Below are 26,049 nucleotides of genomic sequence, written 5' to 3' on the forward strand. Positions count from 1 at the left end.
CAATCATTGATGTATGACCACAAGGTTTGCCTGATATCCCATATCTAAGCAAGCTGTTTAGATAAATAGGATTCTTTATATACCAATAGCAACCAACCAGAGCTCAGCTTTCATTTGATCAGTCTATGGATGTGCGCAGCCCATGTGAGCAGAGGAGCCAAGCGCGCCATGTGTTTACACATCTCCGTCTTCAGTTACATAATGAGGCAGGAGCCAATCAGAGTGCGGGGGTGTGTGGGTGGGGGAGGAGCTTCTACAATGACTGGGAACTTCCCCATCACACCCTTCTCGTATCATCTGTGCTCAGCCCTCACGTGTGCTCAGCTTCCCCAGCACTATAGACAGCAGCAGCATCAGCAGCTATGGCGTGCAGCAAGATGTCTCCAGCCATGAGGCTAGCTGCCAGCTTCAGGTGCCCGTTCACACAGTCAGTACGGATGAGATCTACAGCAGCTGCAGCCAAAGCAAAGGAGCAGGCAGCAGAGGATGGAGCACAGGGGAAGCCATGTCTGCTGGGTTCCCAAGTAGATCACATAGAGAGAAGTGAGAACCTGCTCCATAAGCCTTGCCCGGCTGTCACTATGAATTTTGAGAACACGCAGGAAGCCTATAAGAGTAAAGCCACATGGGAGCTGCTCAGAAGTCTGATGGTGTTCTGGCTCTGCTCCATTGATTCCCTTGTAGACCGAAATCAGCAGGTAAGATGCCAGGGGGCGCCCATAGTATCCATGCTACCTGTAGTGCTAATATCCCATGTCTGTGCCAAGTCAGGAGCTTCACCAGCAGGCGACATGGCTACAGGGGTCTATGATCGGAGAACGTCCTGCCCCCGATGCCCCATCTGTTGGACAAATATATAGTATAAATTGGTCTAGGTCTGGATGTTCAGGCCTCTATCATTAGAATGAGCTTGAAAAAGTGTGAATTTAAAGGGGTTATCCAGCGCTACTTTTCCCCCTCTCTTGTCTCTAGGTAAGGTGTGGTTTCCAATTAAGCTCCATCTACTTCAATGGAACTGAGTTTTTGGCCATGTTTTTGTAGCGCTGGATAACACCTTTAAGTGGTTTCAATCTTCATTGGAGAGAGAAGCACTTGCTCTGCGCTTCTCCCAGCTCATTCCAAAAATCAGTGGGGTCTGAACACCCAGACGGGGACAGATCAAAACTTTTGTCTCTGCAATATGTGAAAAAGCTTTCAAATGACATGGATACTTGAACCTAGTTGATTCACGCACACAGGATCTGCAGCAGATTTGATGCGGCGTTTAGTTACATTGATATGTGCGGCATTAAATCTACAGCAGATCCTGTATATGTGAATGGACCCTTAGTGTGATTTCCAAGTGTATGTATACTATATACATATATGATGTGTCAAATAAGGTAATTCGACCAGTATAACACACAGGGTCTATGGCAAATATATATATACCTGGGTTCCTATGTTGTCCTGTCTTCCCAGTTTGACCTCCCCTGGGTGATGGGACAACCTGCCCTCTACTTCGCAGGTTGACAGTTAGCATCCATTGGTTAATAAAAACAATACTATTGCACTCAATAATAGTGTTATTGTCAAAAATCATAAGCAGATAATAAAAAATGTTATAAATAATGCCCCTTCATCTCCGCTCTAAACTGCTTTATCAAGCGGTGTATAGTTATATTGAAAGTCTATGGGACGTCCTGTATACAGAATTGCTGGAAGTACCATAGACTTCTGTTGTAATATCGTAGACGGCTCATGATAGCAGTTTAGAGCAGAGATAAAGGGCAAAGTGTGTGCAGCAGCGTTTACGCCCCTTAATATTAGTGATCGGTGGTCTCTCAGCACCTGGATCCCCAGCAATGCAAACGTCTGTCATCCACTATCACATAGCAGATGTTTGTTGAAATGATAGGTACGCTTTAAAGGGAACCTGTCAGCCCGACTGCCAGGGCAGAGCCCCGGATATTTACCCCTTCCTGGAAGTCCTGAACCCGGTCCCAGCACGAAGAAATCGCCACCCGAAGCTGTGCACGCACGTTATGCTGATCACTAGAGATGAGTCTGACGTCCATAGAAAATGAGTCATTTTCTATGGACGTCGGACTTGTCTCTGAAGGTTTGCGTAACGTGGGCAGCGATTTCTCAGCTCCGGGTCCAGGAGCAGGACTTTAAGGAAGGGGTAAGTATCCGAGGCTCCACCGGGGGGTCGAGCAGGCTCTGCCCTGGCAGTTAAGGTGACAGGTTCCCTTTAACATACAGTATAAATTCATTAAACAAAGGCTGTAGTTGCAGCCTTAATTGCTCTGGAATCCCGGCCGGAGTATATACACACTGTATACGCTCCGGCTGGGATTCTATGTGGACACACAAAAAACTGACATGTCAGTTTTGTGCGGCCGCTATTCATTGAATGTAAAGCGCGGCTCCGGCGCGTACTGCAATACCGACCAGGATGAACTTCACTGACATCGGCCGTTCTGTGTCACAGAACGGCCACTTTCATACAGCCTGTGAACCTGGCCTAAATGTGCACCTCCCTATTTATACATAGCATCGCTGGATGGCACTAGTGCGCAGCCTGATGAAGTATCACTGCCCCATACGGGCATCTTTCTCAATCCCATGCAAAGCAATTGTATAACACACCTCAAGAAACAGTAAGTGCCAGTGCCTGTCTTATCTCTAGTTAGTAGAGTGACACTTTAAAGTGTACCTATCACGAAGCACGCTGTCCTGAATGTGAAATCCATTCTGCAGCCGAAAGTTTGGGTATGCATGGAGATGACCACGATTGATCAGTGCTGTGCCTGACCACCATTGCGCTCATGCATAGTACTGGCCTACAGTAGCATGGTCATATCCATGGATGCCCCAACTTCCGGCCACAGAATGGATTTCACGCTGATCGGGTCAGCATACTTCATGACAGGCACACCTTAACAGGGTACTCTATCCCATCTTCACTTCTGAGCAGCTCTGCTGCCGGAAGTGTGTTGTCCCGACATGGCTGTGTCCCAGCGCTGCCACTCTTTGCTGTGACTTCTGCTGCAGTGGCCGTCTTTTCCTCAATGTGTCGCCCTCATCTTCAGATGCTTCAGACGTCTTTTTCGGAAGCATTTTTTGGACCAGTTAATCCAATCTCCCAGTTCTAATGGTGGACCTATGTTTATTCAATCTCTCCCGACACCCTACACTTGTCTCTCTCAAATATTATTTACTAGAGATGAGCGAACCTGGAGCATGCTCGAGTCCATCCGAAGCCGAACATTCGGCATTTGATTAGCGGTGGCTGCTGAAGTTGGATAAAGCCCTAAGGCTATGTGGAAAACATGGATATAGTCATTGGCTGTATCCATGTTTTCCAGATAACCTTACAGCTTTATCCAAGTTCAGCAGCCCCAGCTAATCAAATGCCGCGGATGGACCCGAACCCGGTTCGCTCATCAGTTTTTACCCATTGTATCACGCATACTATACATGCTGTTCAACATATTAAATTAGTGTAATTTAGGTAGGTGTAACAGCATACCCCTAATGTACAAAAATAGTTGGATCTCCCTAGAAATGGATCCCACATCTTTTCTAAACATTCTATCTAGAGCATGCTTGAGTCAGAACGCTCTGGGGTTTAATATCTGTGACTGAAGAAGATGGATGCAGCCGTAGGGGGTCCTGGAAATGTGGATACAGCCTGTATCCATATTCTCCATGACTCCCTAGGGCTGCATCCAACTTTTTCAGCCACGGGTACTCAAATTCCAAGCGATCCGACTCGAGTCACGCTCATCTCTAATTCTGTCTCTCGTATTCTTGGAACCACAATATGTCAAACACAGGAATTTTGAGAATTAAGAAATGTGTGGAGGAGTTTTACCCAAAATGCTACACCATTTAATCCTTGCTACGTATTTACTCATCTTGGTTCTCTTGGGATATGAAGTCATTTTCTATTAGTATTATTGCAAGCGAACCCATGATAAACTTAATGCCATAGCATGCTGTATCAGAGAAATCCAAGATGGTTCTAATTAGACATGAGCAAATTTACATTATAAACAAAGCAAAGTGCTGTCTTTGCTCGGCACTCAGCTTATACGCCGGCTGCCTTTAAGCTCCACGCTACTTCACCCCGGGTGCCTGGTAAAGCTGGATCCAGTCCTGGGAAACTTCAAGCTTTTTCAGGCACCCGGGGTGGAGCAGCAGGAAGCGGCACGGAGATTAAAAGCAGCCGAGTGCCGAGCAAACAAATCACTTTGCTTTTTTTATAATGCAAGTTTGCTCATCTCTAGTTCTAATCGCCTACATGCCCCTAGTATGATCTATTGAAGTATATTGCATACATGAAAGGATCAGTCACTCTGACATCTCCCAGTTTATAGATAAATTCTGAAGTGTTTCTGTTATGACTGGGTTGAGGTGGCATATTTCTCCAGTTTGTCTAAATAGAAGGGCAAATACTGAATCCTAACCAGAGACTATGTAACAGGCCGGTGGGTTGCCTAAGGAGGTGCTTCTTGGGCCGATAATATACAACATGAGTGACCAGTAGAGATGAGCGAACCTCGAGCATGCTTGAGTCTATCCGAACCCGAACATTCGGCATTGGATAATTGGATAAAGCCCTAAGGCTATGTGGAAAACATGGATATAGTCATTGGCTGTATCCATGTTTTCCAGACAACCTTAGAGCTTTATCCAAGTTCAGCAGCCCCCGCTAATCAAATACCGATTGCTGTCAAAAAGCAGCATTAGGATATCAATTTTACGCTTGATAACAAATTTCTGTACCCATTCAGTGGTACACAGACGTTCCTATCGCCTTTTTGTTTTTAACGTACACTTAGATATTGTCATGTGTCTATGTCGGCCACTGCCCTGCTTAATCATCACAGATGCATCGTTCTCCAGCCCTTGAAGGGAAAGATGTTCCTGTTTAGAGAACACTGTGTACAGTCAAAACTATTTTGTGGTTGTTCAACTTGTTTCCTTACTAGTTTCCTTACTAGTTTCATAACAGTCTCAACCAATGGAACATTCAGAACTGGAGTAGAATATTCATTCTACATAGCAGAGGAAATATTTGCCTCTAGGGATTTTGTCTGTAACTTCTGATTCGTGACCATTTGGCCATGCGGCTGCTTCATTACTGTGCTGCGAAAATTCAAATGCATTCCCCGCTCCTAGCATGATATTAATGTATGATGCCGGGTGATGAGTCCGTTACAGGGCTTTCCTGCTGTTTCTGGCTTTGGCTTCAAATCTTTGGCAGATAATCTTTCTGTGAAAGGCCTTATTCACACATTCAGTAATATTTTCTAGTCCTGAAAAAACCCGCTAAAAATTACGGATTGGACATTCGTAGTACATCTGTATTGCATCCGTATTTCCGTAAATTCGTTTTTACTACTGACTGCTTTATACAAGTTAATAAAGTTGAGTAGGTTAAAAAAAAAATAGCACCAGTTTGCTCAACCCCTAAAATAAGTCACATGATCGCTTGTCAGCCTGTGGTTGCTTCAAAACAGAACCTTGTGACCTATGAGCCATCCGTATTTTTTAACGGGAATACGGAAATACGGATGCCAAACGTGTTGCAATCCGTAAACAATCCGCAAACAATTGATTTCAATGAGAGGATCCGTAAAAAAATCTGGGTCCGCACTAGGACATGGTCTCTTTTTTTTTTTTTTTTTTCGGCATTGATTTTCATCCGTTTCATCTACTGATTGATGTGCATTACGGGACGTGTAAAGAAGGCCTAAATGGACCCTTATGCTCCAAACATGTGACATGACGTGTGGGCTTATACGATCTGATCAAAATGTAGCTAACTCCTGAAGTTTGTGTTGGTTCTACTGAGAAGTGGATCAGTGTATAGCATGGGGATGTGCGGCCCTGTGTGGTTTTCAGAGTAGAATAGAATTCCATTTTAAATGTATCCCTTGTTTGTCTCACCTTGGTTTTATATGTACACAGGCCCTCCTCAGATATTATAGATGCCATTGTAGTCATAATCCCATCACATCAAGACTGTACAGCCTTAATTTGTAGACATTATTTCCATAGAGTATGTATTAGATACTGTACCTGTGAATTTCTCATAGAACTCAGCATTATTAGGAAACAGATTGGGTGTGAGATGTGATCTCATACCACATGGAATTATATTCATTGTATAATACTCAGGAAGTGGAATCAAAAAGGTGCATTAGTCTCCAGTTACACCTACTCACAATGACTATTTTTTTCCCTTAATCCATTGGCATATTCAAGATATATCCCTTATTACACCTCTCAACATCATCAGATGTGAACACCCTATTAGGGTACCTCAAAAAGTCATATTATAATGCCAGTGTGGCTAAAGAAGAGAAACCTGGGGCACTCATTGACTCCTATATGTAAAATGTCATTTTTATTATTCCATTAAAATATGGTAAACCGGTCAGGACACGCAGTTCCCAGGCCAATGGGGTAACATACAGGAGACGGTGAGTGCCACAGTTTTTTATTTTTTTGTATTAGTGCACCACCTTCAGTGCTCCTTTACTATTTCCTGTAACGGCTCCCTCTAGTGGCAGGCGTGTTCCTGTATTTATAGCTCAGCCTAGAGAATTCCAGGCTGATCACTTGAGGGTATATACAGCCCTCACCTCTGTGCTCAGTTGTTGGTGTGTTCCAGTCAGCAAACCATGCCTGTGCTCCCTGGCTATATGACACGTCCTGACTTCCTAGCGTTCTTTTAGCCCTTTGGTTTTTTTGCTCCATTTCTAATTCTCAGCATCTTGTTCTGGGCCCCTTTAGGTTCCACTCCTTGGAGAAGGCACAGCAATACTCCTCGGGGATCCACCTCAACTCCCCCGTGCCTAGTCTATATCCGCCACCTCAACTCCCCCGTGCCTAGTCTATATCCGTTACATTTCAATTAATATCCAAAAGATTGTGAATAATTTAATGCCGGTGGTGCTGGCTTTCTTGTTTATATTACTATAATATCTGTGCACACCATCCGATCCAACAATTCAACACCACACATGAGCAGCACTGGAGATATACAAAGGCTATATGAGTGCACCCTCTACCAGGCCCAGTCCAAGGTCTGCATGGAATACAAAAGAAATATCATTTAAGGCAGTACTATCACCAGTGTCCTTTATTCACATCTTTCTGCAACATTTCAGGGTAAACCTCAAGCAGTGACAATGCCAATAACCTCATATTTACAGGGGCGGATAACCTTTACCATAGGCCCCGGGCTGTTCACCAAGCCTGGGCCCCTAATCCCACTGTAACTATGGCAGCACTAGTGTGGTGTTCATAGTACGGGATAAATAATGTCATGACGCCCTGATTTGGGCAAAATTGCATTAAAAAACATATTATTTGAACATCACGGCAGAACTTTAGTCAGGAGACAATACTCTACTGAAAGTATAAGTCTTTTGGGGGGCCATGGACCTCGGGCTACCGCCCAAAACGGACCTATTATAATCCGCTACTGCATGCATATTTATTACACTCAACTAGGCAATTCAGGCTACATTCACATGTCCATGATAATATACAGCTCATATATATATATATATATATATATATATATATCATTAAGATACAGTGATCTCCGAGCACTACGCTACTGAACTGACAGTATGTCAATTGTTGCCGGATCCAGTCCAGATTTATTGCAATAAATCCATATATACTGTATATAAAAAAAAAAGTACTCAAAGGTGCTCGATGCTCGGACAAGCATCTTGTGATACTCGAGAAAATGGCATCATCCTTTTCTTGCATGTTTGGGTGCAATTTCTCAGCCAATAAACATGCAGGAGACTCTTTGGTACATCCTGTGATGACCTGGGACCCATACATGTCGATAGCAGCTATAGGTTGGCCAGATCAGATGACCCGGGCATATAAGAATCTGGGCACGCGGTGCTAGCCTCACATGCATGCTGGAAGAGATTAGGGACAGAGCTGCTGATTGTCAGGGAGAGAGTTAGGGAGGGAACTAGAGTTCCTGTAGGCAGGGATACTATATACAGAACCCAACAGCCCTTGTAAGGGCTCAAAATGTTTATTTTTTTTAGAGTACTCCAGACTGCTGGCTCGGACTTGCAGTACAGCTACCACGATTTCAGCAGCACACTGTGGTGATCGGCTGCTGACATAAAGGGGACAGCAAGTGTTGCATACAGACCTCAAAGAAGTCCTCAGTACTATTATATTATTTTGGGGCTGGTGCTGCTGCTGTTGTACATTATATTGCTGTGATTTGTAGTACAGCTGCATAGAACCTCACTGCTCATTGTCCTGTTTAAGAGGTGGCATACACCAAAAAGCACCACTTACACACAGACTCTATATGACTACCTACAAAAACCAGACTGACCAGTATCTGTTGTCATCTGCAGTCAGTCTGCAGGGTGTCTTGAGGTTGACCACCATGCTGTTGCCCAGAATTTGGCGTAATGGTGCGATGAGGCATCCAAACATGCTGCCCCTGCTGTTTCCTGTCCATTTCCTTGGTGTTTCCATCATTTTCTGAGGTTGACAGGTTTTCACGCAAGCTTCCCTGGGCCGAGCTTGGGTCCCCTGCAAAAATGCTCAAGTCTCCCATTGACTTCAATGGGGTTCGTTACTCGAAACGAGCACACAAGCATCAGGAAATATTTGTCTCTAGTACGGAGCACCCGAACATTTTAGTACTCGCTCATCACTAATAGGCATCTTTACAAGCATTAATTGTGACATTTGCAAATGTATGCCTATATAGGCACTTACCCCCTGAACCCTATGCCAGAGGATGTCATACGTAGAGAGAGTTAGGCTGTGGGATTTTATTGGTGCATGTCACCTGTGAATTCTAAAGTGCTGCAGAAACGCTGCCGCCATATAAAGCCCTTACTATGAGAAGCCGTGCGTACACCCAGAGAGTACTCTGTAAGAGCGGAGTGTTTTTCCAATCTCATACACCCTCTTTAAATCCATAAATGACTATTTCTGAAGTGATTCATGAAGAAATAATGTAACTTTAGACTGACAGCAATGAGAATGTGAGCACAAATAAACATGACAGCACAAGCAAGTTTAAGTATGTAAGTACACATTGCCTGGAGAAATCCTACTGATGGCCATTAAAGCGTTTCACCCTTAAAATCAAAACGGATCTGAAAAGATAAGTGCCTGGCGTTGTTCTATGTGAAGTTTTAATTTTTTTTTTCTTATTTCTCTTCCTCTCTCTCCAGCCTATTTTTATTATTCCTGAAATTTAAAGGGGTATTCTGGGGAAATGTATTTTCTTTCAAATCAACTGGTGTCAGAAAGTTATATAGATTTGTGATTTACCGCCTTCAGCTGCTGTATGTCCTGCAGGAAGTGGTGTATTCTTTCCAGTCTGACACAGTGCTCTCTGCTGCCACCTCTGTCCATGACGGAAACTGCCCAAAGCAGGGAAGGTTTTATCTGAGAATTTACTACTAGTCTGGACAGTTCCTTAAATGGTGGCAGCAGAGAGCACTGTGTCAGATGACTGGAAAGCATAAACCACTTCCCTCAGGACATACAGCAGCTGTTAAGTACTGGAAAGTATATTACAAATCTGCATAACTTTCTGACACCAGTTGATTGAAAAAAAAATAATTGCCAGAGTACCCCTTTAAGTGAGTCTTTCTTAGCATTTTTGGTTCCGTCAGTGGGCACACAAAACAGATCTTGACCAAGATTTCAAACTGTATAAAACCGAAGGCAATGTAAACTGCCAAGTTTATTTAATCTGGGCCATTGAAACCTTTAGCCAAACAGGAAATGTGTCATAAAAAATTCTAAATAAAAATCAACTACACTCATAAAAACAAAAAAAAGAAAGAATGTGCCAAGTAGTTTGTGGATTTGTTGTTGGAATTGAATGAAACTTTAAGGGGGAGATTTATCAAGCATGTTGTAAAGTGAAACTGGCTCAGTTGCCCCTAGCAACCAATCAGATTCCACCTTTCATTTTCCAAAGAGTCTGTGAGGAATGAAAAGTGGAATCTGATTGGTTGCTAGGGGCAACTGAGACCGTTTCACTTTACACCATGTATGATAAATCTCCCCCATTATATGTGTAAATGCAATGATATAGAAAGTCAAAAAACTTAGAACCTGCCAGGAGGGACCTATCACACACTACTGCAAAATTTTTTACTCAGATTTTCAGATCTCATGGATTTCTATTGACTATTGCGTGAAGCAATTACGGTCTGCACTAGGACCGTCCTATTTTTTTACAGCACAGATTGCAAATCTGTAAAAACGTGGATAGTGTGACTAGCCCCATAGAAATCAATAGGCCCTAAACGTGTCCATAATTGCGGATCAGCAATTACGGATAAGTTTGTGGAACGTGTGAATAAGGCCTAAGAAGATATTTTTTTATAAATAAAGTTAATTATAAAAATGTTAGGAATCATATAAGACTATAAAATGCAGGGCGATTGTATAAAACAGCAGTGACTATGTCATTTATGGGGTCAGCATTATTAAAATTATCATCCTGAGAGCATATAAAAATCTATACATAAGAATTAAGAAAAAAGCTTACTCTATTGTGATGAGTTTTCTGTCTTCTTATAGCTTCTCCAATTGTCAAGGAAACTTCTCGGACAGACCCTTTTTGAGACAATGATGAAGATGACTTTCTATGGACAGTTTGTTGCTGGAGAAGATCAGGAGTCCATTAAGCCTATTATAAGGCGAAACAGAGCGTTTGGCGTGGGGTCTGTCTTGGACTATAGCGTGGAAGAGGATCTTACCCAAGAGGAGGCGGAAAAGAAAGAAATTGAGTTAGTATCATTAAACTTTTTTTTGCTATTGGAGAGTCAAAAATACAATTCTGCAAACGTCCCATCATTTTCGACCATCGAATGTATATATTTTTTTGGGCTTTCTAGTTTGTCTAAAAATTTATTACTAATAATATTTACACCACACAAAGGACAAATAATGTTACATACTAGCAATATGTTACCCTGCAATACCCCAATGAAAACTACTGTATGGATTACCCCAAGGTAGTACCAATATTGGGATTACAGTGCAGTCAAGTAAAAAGGGAAAGCCAGGACTGTGTCATCACCCCCCCACCCTGTAAGTGATCAACCGGAGTGCCAATCCAGATCCACATGCAAAGGAACAAGAGGTCACAGAGGAGACAGAACTTTGGTCCAAACTTAGCAGTGTCTTTTATTTTAAATCCACACAAGTCGCAACGTTTTGGCAACATTTTACCTTTGCCAACGTGCCAATTAACAAAGACAAAACGTCATATCTTGTGAGCGGATTTAAGATAAAAAACATGGCTAAGTTTGGACCAAAGTTCTGTCTCCTCTGTGACCTCTTGTTCCTTTGCATGTGGATCTGGATTGGCACTCCGGTTGATCACTTACAGGGCGGGGGGGGGGGGGGGGGTGATGACACAGTCCTGGCTTTCCTTTTTTACTTGACTGCACTGTAATCCCAATATTGGTACTACCTGGGGGTACAGTGCAGTCAAGTAAAAAGGGAAAGCCAGGACTGTGTCACCACCACCACCCCACCCCCCCGGCCTATAAGTGATCAACCGGAGTGCCAATCCAGATCCACATGCAAAGGAACAAGAGGTCACAGAGGAGACAGAACTTTGGTCCAAACTTAGCCATGTTTTTTATCTTAAATCCGCTCACAAGATATGACGTTTTGTCTTTGTTAATTGGCACGTTGGCAAAGGTAAAATGTTGCCGAAACGTTGCGACTTGTGTGGATTTAAAATAAAAGACACGGCTAAGTTTGGACCAAAGTTCTGTCTCCGCAGTAACAGGTGGAGTCTTCCCTCATCAGAGTTATCCACTTTTGTTTTCCTTCTCCATTTAATCCAGGCCTTCATGAAGACTTCTTTTTTGCCATGATTTGGCCCTGCAGCATCTATAAGATATTTTCCCACCACCTTTCTAAGCTTCATACAAACTCACATCCATAGTGCCCCATTTAAGCCCCAAACAGGAGTTAGCCTCTTATGTGCCTCCACGCGGTAAATACCACCCATTTTGCCCTCACATTTTAATAAGATCCCTTCTGTGCCTCCACACTATTATAATGCCACCAAGTAAAAATATTAATAATGCCACTTTCTATGACCCAAGTAGTAATAGTGCCTCCTTCTGTGCCCCCAAATAGTAATAGTGTCTCCTTCTGTGTTCTTAAGTAGTAATGATGCCTCTTCTGAGCCCTCAAGTAATAATGATGCCTCTTCTGAGCCCTCAAGTAATAATGATGCCTCTTCTGTGCCCCCAAGCAGTGATAGTTCCCCCTGCAGTTTGTTGCTATGCCCTGCCAGATGCTGCTTGATGCAGACTGCAGGTCAATCTCATTAAACAGCCTGTGCCCAGCAGGCAGTCTAAGGGCACGTTCACTCTATGGAATCTGCCCGAATAAGATCTCATGGATTCCAACGCTTGTCCCCACGCTGGTTCTTTCTATGTTTTCTGGTCATTTTATGACTACCCTTTTTTTGACGGGCATCAAATTATGACCATAATCTCCAAAAACACAGCTGTCCAAAAAGACACATTGTAGGAGCATAGCCTAAAAGTGAATGACACATTGCAGAAAACTCGTAGCAGTTGATATTTGGATGCTTTTTATATTTTCAAAAGGGGGGAAAAATCATGAGCAAATGTTCATTAGAACATTACATTCACAGCCAATAACAGGCGAATGGGATATTTTTTGATGTTTCCCAAACTCCCATTAAAATGAATAGGAGCTGTGGAAGCTGTGTTGTTTAACTGCAAGCTACACTTTTTCTGTAATTCTGGAGTGATAAAAATAGCAAAGCTTGTAGTGCTATGTTTTTACCATAACATTGTAAAATAGTAACCATTTAAAAGAGAAGTGTGGTGTTTTCTAAAATCCTACAGCCGGCAGGGGGGGAATTGTTTACAAGTAGGAACTAACCTCTCCCCGGGCCCGTGGCAAGTGGTTGGACCGGCCTCGGGCTTCGAGATCTCCATGACTTGTCATGTCCCAGCTGGTGGACTGGCCATTCCAGTCACTGATTGGATGAGCAGCCAGTCCATCAGCCAAGACAGGCCTTCCAGCCGTCCCAAGACCAGTCTGGCAACTCACACGGGAAGAGGTAAGTTCCTACTTGTAATCAATTTTCCCCTACCGGCTGCCGAATTTTTTAAAACACTGGATTTCTCCTTTAAAAATGAATACGTTAAACGGTCTCAAAAAATGCAGTGTGAACCCAGCCTTAGCTGTTTTTTTAACGTCCGGTCACCATTTTTCTACAGATATGAAATCATGATTTTTTTTGTGACACAAATCTGGCCCAAACATTCAGTCGTTTCTAGTCAGTCAAAGAATCCATCTCTGCCTTGTATTGGGCAGGGTTCACTAGAAAACAATGTACTGAACAAGTTGTTCCTACCAAGTGACTTGTTAATGCCAAAATAAATGTATGTGGCTGCACTGGCCAAGTTTTCCTTCAGGAGCGGCAGCTGAATATTATTTCCAGCAACGCAGCAGATAAAGCTCTGAGAGTTGAATGTCATAGTCTATTTAGTTTATTGCAGTAGTGTGTAACGTGTGTTTTACTAGAAATTGCCCCAAAATTTGCTTTGTGTCTTTAAAATGAAATCTTTGATGAAAAAGATCTAAAAAATAATAATAAAAAAATTTTATTAATTAAAAAAAAAAATAGGTAAAAAATAACCCAATAAAGTCTCAATAGATATACAGAATATCCAGTTCCTTGACATTTCTGAAAGTTGTTCAAGAGATTCTATTGACGTACAGGTTACTGCTCCTGATATATAAAATGACAATATTTAGTCCTATGGTTCTATCTTCTAGTTATTTCACTGATCGCTTTTGCTTGGATCATGTTGGCATTGACTCACTGTATTGTTCTGAGATTATTGTCTTTTGTTTACTCTGTTGGTTTGCAGTATTCATTGAATTCACTGGATAATAATAGGTTTCTGTTCACATTGACCTAAGGATCAAAATGTATAATGCTGGCCATCTCAATAGCTTCCAGTATCCAGTCTCATGTTTGTTCACTCTGGTAAAGGGGTCAAGGGCATACAGTATGCTTACAAAATGTGGGACGTTAATTTACCAGATAAGGTGGTAGAAAACAACAGAGATGGTAGGGGAAAAAATGAATGCAGAAAGTCACAGTTTTAAAGCAAAGTGCATGGTTTTAATAAAAATTTTAACAGAATCTTTTAACTTTAAACATAGTATGCATTTGAAAGACCTAATTTGCCGATGTTGGTGTCGGGAACACTGCAGGCTTCAAGTGTGGATTTTATATACCGAGATTTTTTTAGATTAAACATAGGGGAGATTTATCAAACATGGTGTAAAGTGAAACTGGCTCAGTTGCCCCTAGCAACCAATCAGATTCCACCTTTCATTCCTCACAGAGTCTTTGGAAAATGAAAGGTGGAATCTGATTGGTTGCTAGGGGCAACTGAGCCAGTTTCACTTTACACCATGTTTGATAAATCTCCCCCCATATGATAAATGTCACTCATAGATTGTATAATAACCTCCAGGACCGGTCCAGAAATGGCCTGAAGGACCAGAGCCCATTTTTTTTTTTTTTTTTTTTATCTGACCTGTCTCATTTTATGTGGTTATACATCCATGATGCTATAACTCATCCAAGCAATTCTGGATGAGTTATAGCACGCGCACACACACACACACACACACTTACTTTCAAATCTCGAGTCTCCCATTGTTTTCAACTGGGCTCCTTATTCCAGTTGAGCACTCGAACATTGGAAAATACTCGGGCACTCAAGTATTTTGGTGCTCACTCACCCCCAGTAATAAGTACTGCCTTATAAGCGGTCACTAAATTGCTTCTCTATTAAGGAAGTAAGGCTGCATTCCAACGTTCCTTGATCCTGACGGATCACGGACGTGGAATGCATGTACCGGAGTCCCCCCGCACCCGGAGAGCATCTGTAATTAGATGCTGGGAGCGGGGGAGACTGTATTCATAAGCGCCGCGCTGTAGTAACTGCACCGCGCGGCTGATTCATTACAGCGCGGCGCTTATGAATACAGTCTCCCCCGCTCCCAGCATCTAATTACAGATGCTGTCCGGGTGCGGGGGGACCCCGGTACATACATTCCACATCCGTGGGAATGCAGCCTAAGAACATCTGTTTCTGTCATCGGCTGTCTAGAACCTTCCTAAAGGTTGGTTCAGGTCAGCTCCTTTTTCTGGAAAACCTGTTGTACAGAACAGTCTGGTTTGATTGGTTTTATGATTACACAGTTATATTAATTATCCAACTATTATAATATATTCACAAAAACATATTAGATAATCTTTTTCCTCTTTAGGTTGCCAAAGAAAATTAAAACAAATATGTACATAGGTTGTCCCGTGTATGCACAGTCCAATATGGAATAGGATAAAATGATTCATGCCAAATGACCAATTTGTTTATATATTTTAAAATAAAATATTTTTTACAGGTTGAACTGGTTTCACTATGATATTGTATTCTTTAATGTTTGTCATGGTTCAGGTTTGCCACTTTGTACAGCAAGTTTGCCATGCAGTAATGTAATCTATGGATGCAGCTGAGCTGGGGTGAAGCAGGTGACACTGCAGGAACACTGGGGGCAAGTGTCTATTATATGGACAAAATAAACTCCAGAGTGCTTTTTTAACCAGTGTTTGTACCGTATGATTAATAGTTGATGTACAGTGGCGCCTTGGATTACAATCATAATTCGTTCCGGGATGGTCCTTCTAATCCAAATCTTAAGCCAAAGCAGATTTTCCCATAAGAAATCATTGAATGCAGACAATTTGCTCCACCTCCCACAAACATTTATAACCAGCTGAATATGTGATATTATAAGTTACTGTACAGTATAGCAATCAGCATGTGGAGTATAATGTATAGTAAGGGCATAACACTTAAAAACAGCAGCAATTTGTAGATACAGGATGGAACTGCAGATGCCCATAATGCAGTAGTGTAGTACAACAGGCTAGTGAAGCAGAGCTGCTGTTAGAGGTCTGTTTGGTCCCATGACAGCAGTGGGGAAGGGGTGTGTCCAGCATGGACCAATCAGGAAGTGAGAATCACAGAGCTGTGCAGAAGGACAGTGACAGAAACTTTTCTATACAGCAGTGTGAATGGCTGAGTGTGAGTGCAGGCACATTATAGCAGCAGTGTGTATAGCTGAGTGTAAGGGCAGGCACATTATATCAGGAATGGAGAGGTTGGGAAACACAAGATTTGACAGAGACTGCAGGGAGCATAAAGGAATGAGCAGGACATATGTGGGCACACAAATGCAACACTCTCTGTCCGGGGAGAGAGGGGTTACAGCTATGGAGAGATTACCTGCACAGTCCTGTCCCCTGATGCAAGCCCCAGCCTGAAGTGGATCTGCTATGATTTAGAAAGTGAGGGAGACTTCCTTGGTCAGAGTACAGTGCTGTTAACCACACTATGCAGACCATGCCCCTCCTCTCCCACCCAGTACAAGGAGCTCTTAAACCAAAGCAATGCTTTTAAACCAAGTCACAATTTTGAAAAACTGTGAGCTCTACTTGCAAAGCGCTTTTAGTCCAAGTTACTCTTACCTCTGTATTCTGTAACAGTCCTTGTGTCATATACCATGTACTATATGTTGTAGGTTGAGCAGACAGACATCTGGAAAGGGAGACCATTAAGAAACAAGTAAAAAAGATGCACAGATGTAAATGTGAAATTCTGTCGGCATTTTAGCTTTTTGTAAACCGCGTATAAATAACATTTTATTGGCAAGAGGACTATTTATTACTCAGCATACAAAGGAAACATGTCGGTTTATTTTGTCTTAATTGGCAGGATGCATCTGAAGGGTGTAATGTCTGCCTTAAAGGGACGGTATGCCAAGATGAAGCCGAATTCTAGCACACAGTATTTACATGCTATTTTTACATTCCTTTGTGCAGATATTTGAGGGTGTTGGGAGGTGACAGAAGTTTTGAGAGGCAATAAATGAATTCATAGACCTTTATACCATGGTGACTTATGCAAATTGGCATCCTTATTGTACTTCTGCATCCCTGCAATAAATTCCTAGTCATCACAATCAGAGATGAGCGAATCACTTGGAAATTTTTGTGAATCGCATTCAAACAAATCTCATAAAAACAGGCAAACTATAGTAGCTGCAATAGTGGGACTATTATAGAATAGCAATTTGTTTTTGTTTTTCAAACAGCTTATGCTATGAAAATGTCAATCAGCCTGTCAATCATTTAATTTCCGCCATGGACAGTAGTGGACGTTGGGGGGATTAGCAGCGTAATATTAGTTTTCTCCCAGGACAGCAGTGGACTTTGGTAAATGAGCACCCAGTGAAGTATTAAGATGGACACTGTATTTCCTGTGACTTTCTAAGATGCACACCCAGCCCCCAGTGACTTCCTATAATGCACACCCAGCGCCCAGTTACTTCCTATAATGCACACCCAGCCCCCAGTGACTTGGTATAATGCACACCCAGCCCCCAGTGACTTCCTATAATGCACACCCAGCACCCAGTTACTTCCTATAATGCACACCCAGCCCCCAGTGACTTGGTATAATACACACCCAGCCCCCAGTGACTTGGTATAATGCACACCCAGCACCCAGTGACTTCCTATAATGCGCACCCAGCACCCAGTGACTTCCTATAATGCGCACCCAGCACCCAGTGACTTCCTATAATGCACACCCAGCACCCAGTGACTTCCTATAATGCACACCCAGCACCCAGTGACTTCCTATAATGCACACCCAGCACCCAGTGACTTCCTATAATGCACACCCAGCACCCAGTGACTTCCTATAATGCACACCCAGCACCCAGTGACTTCCTATAATGCACACCCAGCACCCAGTGACTTCCTATAATGCACACCCAGCACCCAGTGACTTCCTATAATGCACACCCAGCACCCAGTGACTTCCTATAATGCACACCCAGCACCCAGTGACTTCCTATAATGCACACCCAGCACCCAGTGACTTCCTATAATGCACACCCAGCACCCAGTGACTTCCTATAATGCACACCCAGCACCCAGTGACTTCCTATAATGCACACCCAGCACCCAGTGACTTCCTATAATGCACACCCAGCACCCAGTGACTTCCTATAATGCACACCCAGCACCCAGTGACTTCCTATAATGCACACCCAGCACCCAGTGACTTCCTATAATGCACACCCAGCACCCAGTGACTTCCTATAATGCGCACCCAGTGACTTCCTATAATGCACACCCAGCACCCAGTGACTTCGTATAATGCACACTCAGCACCCAGTGACTTCCTATAATGCACACCCAGCACCCAGTGACTTCCTATAATGTACACCCAGCACCCAGTGACTTCCTATAATGCACACCCAGCACCCAGTGACTTGGTATAATGCACACCCAGCACCCAGTGACTTGGTATAATGCACACCCAGCACCCAGTGACTTGGTATAATGCACACCCAGCACCCAGTGACTTGGTATAATGCACACCCAGCACCCAGTGACTTGGTATAATGCACACCCAGCACCCAGTGACTTGGTATAATGAACAACAGTTAACCAGTTACTTGGTATACTGGACAATGGCTTCACTGTTCCCAAGGAAAACCACCCACAATCAATCCTCCTCTCCTCTCTGTCCCTATCTCTCTGTATATCTCTCCCTGCTCTAACTGCCAGCTGCAACCTGCTCTCCACTATACACAGCCGACTGGCCGCCTCCAGGAGGCCAATCACCTTATATAGAGGAAGGGGGGGAGGTGCTGACTTCACAGTGGGGTTTACAGCTGATTGGACAGGCATAAGGGATTATGGATAATCCCTTGCTCCCACCAAAAGACAGTTATGTAAGCTAACATATGCGGCTGCCATGTTTTAGCAAATTTGCGAATCAAATCTGGAGATTTTGCGTATCATTACGAAGCAAATTTTATGCCTGATTCACTGCGACTCAGAATTAGTCAGATTTGATACGATTTCCCTTCACTGCATGGTTTGATAGAAAGTATCAATGTATTTTATTGAGTCTTGACTCTTTGGGTCAAAGGAACACCCAGACTTGACGACACAATGATAACAAAGCCTTACCATTCACTAACAGATAGTGAACCTTGAAAATGATGATTAACACTTTACCTCCACACCCAATTTTTATTTTTGGGCTTTTATTTTCTCCTTTTATTTTCTCCTTGTTACCTAAAAGATGTAACATTTATTTTTCTATCTGCAATAATAATTTTTGACATGTTATCAGATATATCAAAAGTTATTGATTGCAGCTGTTCTCACTGCTGAGACCCACTCTGATCCCAAGATACAGTTTGGTAAAGAGTGTGGCAGTGTGCTCCATTTCCCGATCGCCCGAAGATCCAACTAATTTTCTTCATAGACTATAAAGAAGCAAAAGAGTCGGATTTGAATGACAGCCGAAAAGTGACGCAAACTGCCATGATCTCTCCCAGAGTGTACTTTATCTTAGGATCGTGGTGGGTCTCAAAAGTGAGACCCACTGCAATCAATAACTTTTGTCTGATGTCATTGCAAGTGGCAATAACACTTTAACACAGCAGAAAACAGGTCGGACAAATAGGGTTGAAGTAACTGCAGAACCCTGCAAAACAACTTACTTTCTAGTTTTGTAATGTGAATGCAATTACTATAAATCACATTGACATCCATGTGGTATCTGGCTGCTGGGGGTGATTGGTGTAACTTTGGCCTTAGAGCTCCTAAATGTTTTTTCTTCTGTGCAGTGATTGGACTGAACACACACTGCAGGGAGAATATACACAAGCACTTGATTTCCCAACTCCAATACAGATGATAAATTATAGGCTGCCAAGCTGCTGTCTCTCATAGCTGTAAGCAGCACAACCAGAACTTCCTCTGTTTTCAGTGATCTCCGCAGTACTAAGCGAGTTGTGCGATCGTCTGTTCCGCCACCTATAGCTAAAAGGGGACTCCTGCTTGCTGTAAAAATGTTCTTGCTGTGTATTATTATTATTATTATTATTAATAATAATAATAATAATAATAATAATAATAATAATATTTAAATATAGATAGATTTATATAATTTTTTTTTTTTATTACTACCACCCAGACAAGGATACAACTGGATATTTAATGTGATAACATCTTCCCACTCATATGAGTCCCCTCCTGCATGAATGATACATGTATAGTGTCATTTCAGTAATAATTGAACACTTTAGGCCAGCAATCCTAGCAATATTTTACACCAATAGTCAAAGGTTTTATTGTAATGAGTTAAACTTAAAAAATAATAATAATAAAGGAAAAACGTTTGTGTCTTCCTATCTCTTCGTGTAAAGATGTCTTGTATTCAGGTCTGTTATTAGGCTGCTTTATAGTATAGATAAAATTATAAAAGTCAAACCGGGAGGGGACACAGTTGCGGCCAGTGATCGGCTAATTAAACAGATCCTGCACCGAACACACCTCCTAGAAAGCCCATAAGCGGAGAGAATAAACTAGAACTGTAACTATACAGCGAGAAATCTGGAGCGGCACTACTTTGGCTAGTCCTTATACCTGCTGGTTGTGATACTTTTAAAGTTAAACGCTTTACCGCTCATACAGCGCTAACAGTCAACATGAAGCACAGAGTAAAAAAAGAAAAGCGTCAACTCACCATTTCTTGTGCGGTTTCTTTATTTTGATGCTACGTGTATCACATAGTGTTTGGGAGAGTGTCTTACGGAGTTAGTTTCAGTAATGGCTTGTTTGGTGTCCGATTGACACGAAACAGGCCGTCGCTGAGACACGCTCTGTGCCACTTTCCCCCGAAAGCTATGTGACTAACGTTGCACTGAACCACACAAGAAACGGTGAGTTGACGCTTTTCTTTTTCTACTCTGTGCTGTAATGTTCATGGAATCCATGGAAGTTGGCATTTAGGGTACTATTACATGAAGCGATTATCGGTTGTCCTTGGCCAATAATTGTTTGTGTTATAAAACAATGATCAACCGACATGCACAATGTCGGCTGATCGCTGCTTTACAACAGGGACCAAAATCTCGATGTTGATGGCCTGCTGACCATGTAAGAGGAGGGAGGCATCACTCCGCTGCTATCTCCTATGGGCTCCCCAGGTGATCTAAAGATCGTTCGGGGAACCCCTCCCACAGCTCCCCATGGCCCTCCCGCTCTTACCCGCTCGCTGTCTGTACGTGAAATAGTGCCGACAGCGAGCTGGGAATGAGGAGCAAGCGGGCACTGACCTGAGAGGTTGGCCTGTGTAATACAGCCCTTACTCTGAGGCATCGTTAAGGCCCTATTGCACAAAGCAATTATCGGCCGTATTTGGCAGATTAACGACCATTACGGCCAATAATGGCTTCCTGTAATAAAAGGCAATTATCAGCCAAGTTTGATTTCGACTGATCATTGTCTTTTAACGTATAGAAACACAAAGGATTAGTAAAGCAATGATCTGCTGCTGACGCTCTGGACCGCCGCTATCTCCAGACCATGCACCTCTTCACACCCCCCTCACCACCACCACTGCTCGCTTGCTATTAATGGACGAGGAGCAAGCAATCGCTGACCTGACAGGTCAGCACTCGTTTGCTCCTGGAGATCCCCCTGTGTAATGGGGCTCTAGCAGACGTCTGCCATTTAAAGGGGTAATCCAGTGCTACAAAAACATGGCCACTTTTTTCCCCTACTCTTGTCTGCAGTTCATGTGTGGTTTGCAATTAAGCTCCATTTACTTAAATGGAACTGAGTTTCAAAACCTGCACCCAAACTGGAGACGAATGGTGCCAAAGTGGCCCTGTTTTTGTAGCGCTGGATAACCCCTTTAAAGATCACATAGACACTGGGCCAAAAACTTCTGATGCATCCTACAGATTTGTAACACACTTTTCACACTGCTCATGAAATTCTCTACACTTGAGTATCTTATGGACACAAACCTTGTTAGAGTACCTGAACCCCTGCAAAAGGGGTCACACTTAGAAGGGTCACCATTCACAACACTACATCATAGGAGGAGATGCAGAACTCCAACCCCTAGAGAATGCCATAGTTTTCAGTCCAGTGTTGCTTGTACTTTTTTTTTTATATTTTCTGGTTTTACATTATGTTTAGTCTTTTCCACATTTCCTACAGTATAAATAGTTTCAGATTGAAATCTTTATTGCATTTGCGTCTGAGTATTCCACAGATTTTAAATCATTTATAACCCTTGTAGCAAAGTTCTGTAACCTCTGGCCTGTTCCATCAGTAAGGTACAAATTGGATTTAAATCTATTTCACGTCTGTTACCGGCAGATTTTTAGAAAAGCCATGTGAATTTTCATATGGTGTTAATGTTTAAATCTGTACTCCGTGCAATAGAGTGGAAATGTAAATGAAATTCAGCTTGACCCCGGTGCTTAACAGGAAAACGTCTCCTAAATTAATTTCCATGCCAGTCTAGAATTGGAATCTGGCTATTGTTTTATATGAGAAGGTACTGTAGATCAGCCCTGAGAATGTCATAGCCATGCATAGTGTAAGTGCTTTTATGCTAGATACTGTATATTGCTTTCCTAGAATGTTTCTGTACGGGATTGAGTCGATATTTTTTTTAACCCCCTTATGACCAAAGGTCAGTGATGCACAGATATCCAGGTCATAGTGAATCTGTGTTCTCCTCCTCACCTTGTAAGAGCCATAATGCTTTTATTTTTCCAACTATGAGTCATTTTTTGTGCCATGATCTATAGTTTTCATTGGTGACATCTTGGTTCAAATGGGAGTTTTTGATCACTTTTTATTTTTATTTTTTTTCTGATATATAATTAAAAAAATAAAATGAAAAGCAGCAATCCTGTTTTTTGTTTTTTTTTTTTGTTAGTTTTTTTTTTGTTTACGCTGTTCACTGTGCAGGAATATATATATATTTTAATTGTACAATTCCGCGCAGTTCTCGCTCTCTATCTTTATATTATTTTTGTTTTGTCTATATATCTTTATTTGTAAAATGGAAAAGGGAGTGATTTAATTTTTATTGGGGAGGGGCTTTGCCATGTTTTAAAATTATATATATATATATATATATATATATATTTTACATTTTATAAGCCTCCTTAGGGGACTTATCTAAGCAATCATAAGATTGCATATACTGATCAATGCTATGCCATCTGCACATAGTCTGCCTGAGGAGATATCACCGATCCAACAGGAAAGATTTAAGTGATATACCCTTGCCTGTCAGGGAAAGTAATCAGTAATCACGCTGAGGAGGTTCCGATCAGTCAGTGACAGGTACTTCTCTTGTCACTGACTCCTTGAATTCTGCAATCACTATAAATCACACCTTGATCTCAGCTGCCTGTGATTATACCCAGCTCCTGGGATACTAATGGCTTCTTATGCTGGGTTTACACGGAGCGATAATTCCCCCGATCGTCCGATTAACGATTTTGAAGTAACGATTTTTTTTTTTATAACGATCAGCGTTTAGACTGTACGATATATCGTACAGGAAATTCGTTTTGCAATCGCTTAAGCCTATCTCACACATAGGGAAAATCAGTGAACGACTGTTTACACGGAACGATCGGCGAATTTTTTGCGAACGACGATTTAAGAACCTGTTAAAAGATCAAAATGAACGATTTTTCAATCGTTTGCCGCGTTTAAACGTACGATTATCGTTCGAATTTGATCGTTATCTCGAAAATTCACCCAATAATCGCTCCGTGTAAACCCAGCATTATGCTGCGTTTACACAGACAGATTTATCTGACAGATTTTGGAAGCCAAAGCCAGGAATGGATTTGAAAAGAGGATCGATCCCAGTCTTTCCTTAATGACCTGATCCCTGTTTATAGTCTTCCTGGTTTGGGCTTCAAAGATCTGTCAGATAAATCTCTCTGTGTAAACGCTCCATTAGGGTCCATTTACACAGACAGATTATCTAACAGATTATCTGCCAAGATTTGAAGCCAAAGCCAGAAACAGACTACAAACAGAGATCAGGTCATAAAGGAAAGCCTGACATTTCTCCTCTTTTCAAATCCATTCCTGGCTTTGGCTTCAAATCTTTGGCAGATAATCTTTCTTTGTAAATGGACCCTAATTCTGCGTTTACACGGAACGATTATCGGGCGAATTTTCGCAAAAACGATCGCATTGAGCGATAATCGTTCCATGTAAACACAGCAAAAGATCAAGCGATGAGTGAAAAATCGTTCATTTTGATCTTTTAACATGGTTTTTAAATCGTCGTTCGCTAAAAATTCCAAATTGCTTCGTGTAAACAGTCTTTCAAAGATTCACCCTATATAAAAGATGGGCTTAAAGCCTTAAACGATCTTAAAAACGATCGCAATAACGACTTTTCTTACGAATTTTCTAACGATTTATTTGTATAAACGCTGATCGTTATGAAAACCAAATTGTTGCTACAAAATCGTTAAACGATCAATTGGGCGAATTATCGCTTCGTGTAAGTGTAGCATTACACTAAAGTGGCCCACACACATTAACCCCTTCACAGCAGGAACATATATACACGTTCCTACTGCACGGAGCATCAGTAGTAGGAATGTATATACTTCCCTAACAAGGGTTACCAATCATATAAACATATTGAAAAAATTCTCTCAATTTTATAAAATTAATAATAATCCTCACCTTTACTGATCCCCTGCCATTTCCATTCCAACACATCCTGGGTTCCCAGTTGCTCTCAGCTTGGTTTAGCTGACAATACATTTAAAAGGGGAGATTTATCAAACGTGGTGTAAAGTGAAACTGGCTCAGTTGCCCCTAGCAACCAATCAGATTCCACCTTTCATTTTCCAAAGAGTCTGTGAGGAATGAAAGGTGGAATCTGATTGGTTGCTAGGGGCAACTGAGCCAGTTTCAATCAGATTCCACCTTTCATTCCTCACAGACTCTTTGGAAAATGAAAGGTGGAATCTGATTGGTTGCTAGGGGCAACTGAGCCAGTTTCACTTTACACCACGTTTGATAAATCTCCCCCAAATCTGAAGCAAAATTTTGGAACCTGAAACTGGCTGTAGAGTAAAGGCCTACCAGAACATGGAATAAACCCAATGTCTGTGGCTTCCATTATTACTATTACTTTGTCTCATTGCATTTACCAATGCAGTCACAGTAGATTTCTGATTATTTTAAGATGTATTATATATATTTTTTTTATGGTTTAAGACTATCCCGGGTATATAATGTTCTCCCGTATATAGCACTCTACACGTGCATTTGATGTCTGCATCTATATACCACCCGCTGCTCTATATTTCCCCCTCACCTCTTTTCTTTAAGCTATTGAATTTTACATGTTTGAACTCATTTCCGACAGCTGGGAACAGAACCATTTGTCAAACTGAACAGTGCTGAGTTATAAGTACACACCATAGGACAGTGATCAGGAGAGCCGTGAGGAAATTAAAATGCGCGTCCATACATATTTTTTTTGCAGAACTAGGAAGCTGTGCGGAACGTGATTAGGATGACAAAGGGGAATGTGCAGCTAGTATGTAAATCCGCTTTCGTTCCAGTCTCCCCACGTAACCTATCTTTCCTTGTATCACCAGTGCTGATCTGATAAATATAAAGGTGCGCTGTGCTTTTGAGCATATAGCGGGGCTCGGATACAGCTGCCAGACGAATGTACCCAGCTAGAGTTTTCCTCCTGGCATTTATTTCACTTCGCACTGAATGATTAATGTACAGATGATACAGCCTCATGGCACGGATGGGCTCTGAAGTCCTTATATCCTGCTAGAAAATAAATAAAAAGAGGGGGAAGAAAAAAAGAACACCATTGCGGCCCGAGCCAAAGTGGCTGAGCGCTGAAAGATACCGTCAATGGAGAAGCAAAAAACAGCTGTGAAAAGTGATGGATGTTTGCTGTCTGTGTGACTTTTTTCTTTTAAATAGGAAGGATTTAAGATAATGAAAAATATTAAGGGATATGAAAAGATGGATGACGGATG

At 42.0% G+C, this 26,049-nt stretch overlaps 1 protein-coding gene across 2 annotated transcripts in view; it reads left to right on the top strand.

Annotated features, from left to right (window-relative positions):
• The first annotated feature begins 302 nt into the window (after positions 1–302).
• Positions 303–26,049, top strand: part of PRODH (proline dehydrogenase 1) — a 112,677-nt gene continuing 86,930 nt past the window's right edge. For both annotated transcript variants that reach the window (XM_069961279.1, XM_069961280.1), the window contains exons 1-2: positions 303–698; positions 10,600–10,808. In XM_069961279.1, coding sequence (XP_069817380.1) covers positions 363–698; positions 10,600–10,808 — 545 coding nt within the window. In that variant the 5' untranslated portion in view covers positions 303–362. The remainder of the gene's footprint in view (positions 699–10,599; positions 10,809–26,049) is intronic.

This window comes from Dendropsophus ebraccatus, chromosome 3, assembly GCF_027789765.1.
Source record: "Dendropsophus ebraccatus isolate aDenEbr1 chromosome 3, aDenEbr1.pat, whole genome shotgun sequence".
Lineage (NCBI taxonomy): Eukaryota > Metazoa > Chordata > Amphibia > Anura > Hylidae > Dendropsophus > Dendropsophus ebraccatus.